Below are 8,683 nucleotides of genomic sequence, written 5' to 3' on the forward strand. Positions count from 1 at the left end.
AGTGACCCTCAGGGACAGTGACCCAGGGACAGTGACCGTCAAAAACTGTGACCCAGGGACAGTGACCCTCAGGGACAGTGACCCTCAGGGACAGTGACCCTCAGGGACAGTGACCTAGGGACAGTGACCCTCAGGGACAGAGCCACAGGGACAGTGACCCTTGGGGACAGTGACCCTCAGGGACAGTGACCCTCGGGGACAGTGACCCTCGGGGACAGTGACCCGCAGGGACTGTGACCCTCGGAGACAGTGACCCGCAGGGACTGTGAACCTTGCAGACAGTGACCCTTGCAGACAGTGACCCTTGCAGACAGTGAACATCACGCCTGTGATGCACCTATCCATTTTCCCACACACCAGCACACCCCGGTCCCACCTTTGTCCATGTGCTCCCCTTACCAGTTTTAACAACTCCTTTGCTGTCTTGTGAATCGAGTTCAATTAGATCAGTCAGTCGCCCCTTTGATACATTCTTCATGAGATCACTGAAGAGGTCCTTGCTGGAACTTCCCAGAGTACTTCTTGTAGTTTCCTGGCCTTCCAATGCGATGAAACTTGCACGTTCCAATGGTCCTGGGTCAGTGCTCACCTCGTCCAGGCCCTGAAAAATATCATCATGTTCACATATCCCAGCAGGAGGCTGCAAACCGAGGCAGTGGAGGAGAAGGGATAGTGAGTGGAGAAGGGACAGTGAGAGGGGGAGAGAGGGAGAAGGGGCAGTGAGAGGGAGAAGGGACAGTGAGAGGGACAGTAATGAGGGGAGGAGAGGGAGAAAAGGCAGTGAGAGGGAGAAGGGGCAGTGAGAGGGAAGAAGGAAGAGGGTGATAAAGAGGGGAGGAATGGTTAGGTAATGGGAACGAGAGAGAGAGGAGAGTGTGGGAAGCTTTTTTTATTCATTTGTGGGATGTGGGTGTCACTGGCTGGCCAGCATGTCTTGCCCGCCCTTAGTTGCCCCTTGAGAAGGTGGGGGTGAGCTGCCTTCTTGAACTGCTGCAGTCCACCTGCTGTGGGTTGACCCACAATGCCCCTTAGGAAGGGAATTCCAGGATTTTGACTCAGCAACATGAAGGAATGGAGATATATTTCTAAGTCAGGATGGCGAGTGACTTGGAGGGGGTGGTGTTCCCATATGCCTGCTGCCCTTGTCCTTCTGGATGGAAGTGGCCGTGGTTTGGAAGGTTCTGTCTGAGGATCGTTGGTGAATTTCTGCAGTGCATCTTGTAGATAGTACACACTGCTGCTACTGAGCGTCGGGGGTGGAGGGAGTGGATGTTTGTGGATGTGGTGCCAATCAAGTGGCTGCTTTGTCCTGGATGGTGTCAAGCTTTTTTTGTGTTGTTGGGGCTGCACCCATCCAGGCAATTGATGAGCAAAGGAGATGTGGTGGAATAGCGAGTGGGTGGAGTTGGGAGACATGGATCAGGAGGAGGGGTCAAGAAGTGAAGTCAGTGCAGAGGACTCTCTGGTTATAATGGAACTGATAAGAATGGAAGCAGGTGAGTGCAGGACAAGAGCAGAGCGGAATTGGAGGGGGCCAGTGGTGTCAGACAGGATTGTATGGGAAGGAATATGTTTTATATAAAAATATTATTGGAACTTAAAGTCACACACTTGAGTGTATCAGTTAACAATGCAGTAAAACTACAAAACAGCAAATTGAATAAAACAAAGAACTGCAGATGCTGAAGATCTGAAACAGAAATAGAAATTTCTGGAGAAACTTAGCAACATCTGTGGAGACAGAAACCAGTCAACTTTTGAGGTCCAGTAACCCTTCTTCAGAGAAGGCTCTAAAGAAGTTTTTCTGTTTCTCTCTCTACAGATGCTGCCAGATCTGCTGAATTTCTCCAGCAACTTCTGTCTTTGTTTTAGATGGTGAATAGGTTTACTTGAATGTTAACTAAAGCTCAGTAGTAGGCAGAAAACCAGGAAAACGGTTAATTCAGCCCATGTAAAAAACCTTTGTTTAAACAGAAAAAAGGAGGAGTAGGCCATTCAGCCCTTCGAGCCTGCCCCACCATTCAATATGATCATGGCTGATCAACTCAGTCCACTGTTCCTCCTTTCACCTAGTAGCCTTTGATCCCTTTAACCAGAAGAACTACATCTAACTCCTCAAGAAAACGTTCAATGTTTTGGCCTCAACCACTTGCTGTGGCAGAGAATCCCACAGGCTCCCCACTCTTTGGTGGTTCCACTCTATAAGAAGGACGGTAGTATTAAACCAGGGAAGTATAAACCAGTGAGTCTCACATCAATGGGAGGGAAACTATTGGAGGAAATAATGGAGGAGAGAATTAATCTCCATTTAGAGAGGTAAGGTTTGATTCAGCATAGCCAGTGTGGCTTTGTCAGAGGGAGGCCATGCCTAACAAATCTGTTGGAATTTTTCGAGGAGGTGATGAAGTGTTTGGATGAGGGTAGGGCAGTTGATGGAGTTTATATGGATTTCAGCAAGGCCTTTGACAAGGTCCCACGTGGGAAACTGATACAGAAGGTGAAAGCTCATGGGATCCAGGGTAACTTGGCAAGTTGGAACCTTAGTTACAGGGGACAGAGGGTGGTGGTAGGAGGCTGTTTGTCTTGTTGGAGCCCGGTGTGCAGTGGTACATCACAGGGAACAGTGCCGGGTCCCTTACTGTTTGTGATATTCATAAGCAATGGAGATGGGAATACGGGAGAGATGGTAAGTAAGTTTGTGGATGACACAAAGACTGGCCGGGTGGAGGAAGGTGTTTAACGGATTGGTCAGATGGGCAGATCAGCGGCAGGTGGAATTTATCCCTGATAAATGTGATGTGATGCACTTTGGTAGCACAATTAGGAAGGCAGATTATTATCTGAATAGTCATAGATTGGGAAAGGGGGAAGTGCACTGAGACCTCGGAGTTTCTGAGAGTAAACATGCAGGTGCAGCAGGCGGTGAAGAAAGTAAATGATATATTGGCTTTCATAGAAAAAGGATTTGAGTACAGGAGCAAGGATGTCTTGCTGCATTATACAGGGCCTTGGTGAGACTACACTTGGAGTATTGTGTGTAGTTTTGGTCTCTGTCTGAGGAAGGATATTCTGGCTATTGATGGAGTTCAGAAGGAGTTCAGAATCTGGGGTCACAGTCTAGGAATACGGGGTAAAACATTTAGGCCTGAGATGAGGAGAAATTCTTCACCTAGAGAGTGGTGAGCCTGTGGTATTCCCTACCACAAGAAATGGTTGAGGTCAAAAGATTGAAGACTTTCAAGATTCATGTAGATATAGTTCTTAGGATTAAAGGGATCAAAGGGTATAGGGAGAAAGCAGGAACAATTGGCTGATTAGCCATGAGCAGGCTTTGTTTTCTATGTTTCTATTTGTCCAGTTTCTGAGTGAAAATGGGTCTCTGCTCTCCCAAAGCTACATCCTCACTCATTGTAGGATACAGAGAGGGAAGGCGTTAGTGCTGGAGAGAGCTGAGGAGATGGGATCAGGAATTGAGGCGGTGGGGGGTGGAGGGAGGGGGCAGATAGTAGGGGACGGGTCAATGAGGAGGGGGGCAGGGAAGGTGAAAAGAGGAGGAGGAGGAGGGAAAGGTAAGGAGAGCAGGAGGGGGTGGTGTTAGGAAGAAGAGGTCAAACCCCTCTGATAATTGAAATACAAGCCCCTCAGCCGTTACAGTGGGAGTAAAGGTCCCCTTCTAATAATTGAACCTGAAGCTCATTTCACCTCACCTAATCTGTTAAACTGTTACAGAGAAGGGGAGGTTAAATGAAAGAAGATCCCTGATATTCACTTTATAAGTAACAATTAATAATTTATTTATTTAACCCCAACATTGAACAAATTAACAGAATTACTAACAAACCAAACAATTCCCCTTTAATTACTAACAAACCAAACAATTCCCCTTTAACTATTCCCTAACTAAACTAAATTCTACTGGTATGATGTTCCAATAAACATAAGTCCCCCTTATATAAGCCCAAGTAATAAGAAAATAAATTAAAACTTAATCTCTCAAAGTCTACACGCCTTTCTTCTCATGTCATAAATGCCTTTCTTCCACTGATCCAGCTTTCAGGGATGTTTTCTCTGTGAAGTCTTCTGTGAGGACTCTTACCTAGAAGTGCCTGGTACCTTTTATGGATACATGGTGCTTTCTTAGGACGCTCAATGATTTCTTGTAAGAGCTAGATGTTTATTTCTCAGACAGTGGTTCACTCTTACACTGATTTTCAAAAACCCTCTCTTTATATACCTTGATGACATATCAATTTTCTTACAATAGCATTGATCCGAGGTTGTCAAAACCATCAGATTTAGATTCAATTGGATTTCAATTGCTAAGTGCTTGGTTATAATTAATTGGCTGATTCCAGCTGGTTGCCAAAACATTAAAACAAACCTAAGGTTTCCAATCACACAGCCAATTGATACACGTTTCCCATTTCAGAACTGGCTATGCCCCTTCAGCTATTTAGACACATTTTCTATATAAATCTCAAAGCTTAGAAAAGCACTTTACCTCTTAAAGGAGCCATACACTCTTCTCCCCTATCATTTTTTACAAACAAATTCTAGCTTCCTGCCTTCCAATTCATGATTACGCTACACAAGCTGTTAAAGGAGGTAAAGAGTAGGTGAGGGGGAGGTGAGGAGAGGGTTTGAGGGAGGTGAAGACTGAGGTTTGGTTTGATTGAATTGAATAGAATTCTGTCAATGAAGCCTCACTGGTTTTTACAACCTGGTGTTCTTTGCCAACTTCCGTGCTGTTTTCCTGGGTCTGAGTGTGATTCGTGGTTTCACACTCCTCGTAGGCTCGCACAGCTTCACGAACCAATACATCTGGCACAAGGACATGGATCTGCAGAGCTGTGAGAAACACCGGAAAACATGCTCTTAACAGAGGCTATACAGAGCACAGTTAACATACACCCCTCCTATCAACAACATACATCTTTATCAGATTGTTATATAGCAAGCAACTCCAAATGTGTACGAATTAAACCAAAATTAAACAGAATACATCAAGAGCTAGCATAGCAGCTCAGCCAATGATAGAGGGAAGGATAGAGCAAGGAGCCAATCTTTAATCTGTCAAACATTTATTTGCAGAGTGAAACATTGCAAGGATACACCTCTGAAATCAGCCCCATCCACATTCCAGCCAGCGTCTCTTCATTGTAACTGTACAGGAGGGAGGGTGGGCAGGTCCAACATACTGGCTGTAACTAGATATTCTCCAATCAGCCTGCTCACACATGGTCTTTCACATCTCCGGGTTAGGGGGGACTTGAACCTAGGCCTCCTGCTCAGAGGTAGGGACAATACCACAGTGCCATGAGCATCCCAGCATAAGATATATTATGATAACCACGGGGGATTAACTTTGGCGGCCTTGTCATGATGGAGTGTCCTAGATATCGATGGAAACTATCACTGTCAGCCTCCTGATGCACACTGCACACGCTCAAATTATACATTCCAAATTCAGCACTGAGTTCTGGTGCTCGGGACATGATCAAACACTTCAAAAAAGCTTTTGTCACACAAGCATATGAATAAGGACCAGGAAGAGGCCACTCAGCCCCTCAATCCTGCTCAACCATTCAATACAATCATGGCTGATCTGATTGTGGCTGACCCCGATCAAGAAGTGACTGTTTTGTTACTCAATAATCTACTGCCATCTGCCTAAAAAATATTTAATAACCATAAGACACAGGAGCAGAATTAGGCCATTCAGCCCATCAAGTCTGCTCCACCATTCGATCATAGCTGATAATGTTTCTCAACCCCATTCTCCTGCCTTCTCCCTGTAACCTTTGACCCCCTCACTAATCAGGAACATATCTATCTCTATCTCTGCATTAAATACACTCAATGACTTGGCTTCCACAGCCTTCTGTGGAAATGAGTTCCACAGATTCACCAGCCTCTGGCTGAGGAAATTCCTCCTCATTTCAGTTCGAAAGGGTTGTCCCTTCATTCTAAGCCTGTGTCCCCTGGGTCCTAGTCTCTCCTACATGTCCACTCAATCCAAGCCACTCAGTATTCTTGAAGACAGTAAGGGATTGCAGATGCTGGAAGCTAGGATCAATAGTTGTGGAGTTGGAAAAGCACATCCAGTCAGACAGCATCCGAGGAGCAGGAAATCCATAGAATCCCTACAGTGTGGAAACAGGCCCTTCAGCCCAACAAGTCCACACCGACCCTCAGAGCATCCCACCCAGACCCTTCCCCCTATAACCCACCCAATCTGCACATCCCTGAACGGGCAACTTAGCACGGCCAGTCCACCTTGCCTGCACATCTTTGGATTGTGGGAGGAAACTGGAGTACCCGGAGGAAACCCACACAGACACAGGGAGAATGTGCAAACTCCACACAGACAGTCACCCGAGGGTGGAATCAAACCCAGGTCCTTGGCGCTGTGAGGCAGCAGTGCTAACCACTGAGCTACCATGCCACTCCAGTCACCATTTCGGGCCGAAACCCTTCGTTATGACTGGGGAGGGGTAGAAGATGGGGAGCCCAGAAATAAATAGAGGGAAGAGATAGGGCTGCAGGGAGGGTAGGTGGGATGGAGATAGGTGGATGCAGGTAAGGGGGTTACTGTGGTTGGTCAGTGGAAGGGGTGGAGTGGATAGGTGACTCAGAAGATGGACAGAATGGGGGAGGAGAGATTTTGAAGCTGGTGAAGTCAATATTCAGGCCATTGGGCTGTAGGTTCGCAAGGTGAAATAGGTGTTGTTCCTCCAGTTTACGTTTCACATCACTCTGGCAGTGGAGGAAGCCAAGGATGGACACATCACCAGGGGAGTGGGAGTGGTGGGGGGTTTAAAGTTGATGGCAACAGGAAGGTCGGGTTGGTTGGTGCGTGCAGTGCGCAGATGCTCCGCAAACCAGTCCCCGAGTCTGCATTTGGTCTCCCTGATCTAGAGAAGACCACATTGGGAGGAACAGATACAGTAGATGAGGTTAAATGAAGTGGGTTTGGTAGGATTGTTTGGGGCCCTGGATGGAGATGAGAGGGGAGGTGTAGGGGCAGGTGTAGTGACAGAAATGGGAGGGGAGGTATCACCAACCTCCAAATACAATGCATCATCCTCTGACATTTCCACCACCTACAGTCAGACCCCCACCACCAAAAAGATATTTCCCTTCCCACCCCTGCCTGATTTCTGCAGGGACCGCTCTCTCCGTGACTCCATTGTTAGCTCCATATTCCCCACCAACCCCTCCACCACGCCAGGTGCCTTTCCCTCTCACTCCAATGTTCTCATACAACTTCAGTAAAACTTCCCTACTTTTATATTGCATTCCTCATGCAAAAGATGACAACATTCCATTTGCCTTCCTTTTCACTTGCTGCAGCTGCATCCTAATTTGTTATGATTCATGCACCAGGACATCCAGATTCCTCGGTCCCTCCTTCTCAATTTCAATAATCTGCTGCCTTTTTAAAAATTCATTCATGGGATGAGGGCATCGCTGGCCAGGCTGCATTTATTGTCCATCCCTAATTGCCCAGAGGGCAGTTCAGAGTCAACTACATTGTTGTGGGTCTGGAGTCACATGTAGGCCAGACCAGGTAAGGATGGCAGTTTCCTTCCCTAAAGGACATTAGTGAACCAGATGGGTCATCATTAGATTCTTAATTCCAGATATTTATTGAATTCAAATTCCATCACCAGTGAAAGTGAAACCTGGATCCCCAGAACATTATCTGGGTCTCCAGATTAATTGTCAAGTGATACACCACTAGGCCATCACCTTCTGTGACGAAAAAATCAGAGTTAATGTTTTGGGTCTGCTGAGCAAGGGTCAATGGACCCGAAAGGTTAACTCTGATTTTTTCTTCACAGACGCTGCCAGACCTGCTGAGTTTTTCCAGCAACTTTGTTTTTGTTCCTGATTTACAGCATCCGCAGTTCTTTCGGTTTTTATTCATACACATTCTGTCAGGAAACAGCAGCTCCTGTGTATCAACACTGAAGCCATCAGCTCAGGAAGAGTATCATGAGAAGGAAACGTGGGTGTCTGTGTGAGTGCCTTTGTGTATGTGCGTGTAGATATGTGGCTTGTCTGTATTTGTGTCTGTGTGAGTGTTGGTGTGTAGGTGTCTTTCTCCATCAGTGTCTGCCTGTCTGCATGTCTGCTATTTGTGTGGTTGCATGTCTGTGAGTCAGTCTGCATGTGTGCCTGTGTCTGCTTTGCTGCGTGCGTGACTCTCTGCCTGTGTATGTGCCTGTTTGCATGTGTGTCTGTATTTGCATCTATGAATGTGTGTGTTTGTCTATATGTATGTATGTGTATTTATATCTGTGTGTGTGTGTGTATGTTGTATGTCTGTGTGTGTGTCTGTCTGTCTGTATGTTTGGATATGTTTCCCCTCAGACTGGATGTGTTGCTACACATACCTTCTGCTAAATATTTCAGGCAGGCGCTTTTGCCTGCAAGAACCTTGCCTAGAATGCATGCCTTGATGGGGAATGGAGGAAACGCAGGAGGTGGCGTTGGTGGCTTGGTTGGATGAACTATCTCAAAGATGCGTGCAACCACATGTCCCAGAATGTCATTGTTGGCTGGGGGACCATGAATATCTCCTCCTTCAGGTGGCAGCCATTCACCAGTCATCATCTGAAAGATAGAGAGAGAGAGAGAGAGTGAGACAGAGAGAGTGAGACAGAGAGACACAGAGACA

The 8,683-nt window shown here is 46.5% G+C and overlaps 1 protein-coding gene across 1 annotated transcript in view; it reads right to left on the bottom strand.

The window, feature by feature from the left end:
• Window positions 1–8,683, bottom strand: part of LOC109921516 (sperm flagellar protein 2-like) — a 149,957-nt gene that overhangs the window by 91,531 nt on the left and 49,743 nt on the right. The window contains exons 13-15 of the mRNA XM_048594278.1: window positions 8,400–8,619; window positions 4,721–4,848; window positions 377–601 (exon numbers count right to left, since the gene is read on the bottom strand). Coding sequence (XP_048450235.1) covers window positions 377–601; window positions 4,721–4,848; window positions 8,400–8,619 — 573 coding nt within the window. The remainder of the gene's footprint in view (window positions 1–376; window positions 602–4,720; window positions 4,849–8,399; window positions 8,620–8,683) is intronic.

The sequence above is a fragment of the Rhincodon typus genome, chromosome 3 (assembly GCF_021869965.1).
Source record: "Rhincodon typus isolate 14 chromosome 3, sRhiTyp1.1, whole genome shotgun sequence".
In the NCBI taxonomy this organism is placed as follows: domain Eukaryota; kingdom Metazoa; phylum Chordata; class Chondrichthyes; order Orectolobiformes; family Rhincodontidae; genus Rhincodon; species Rhincodon typus.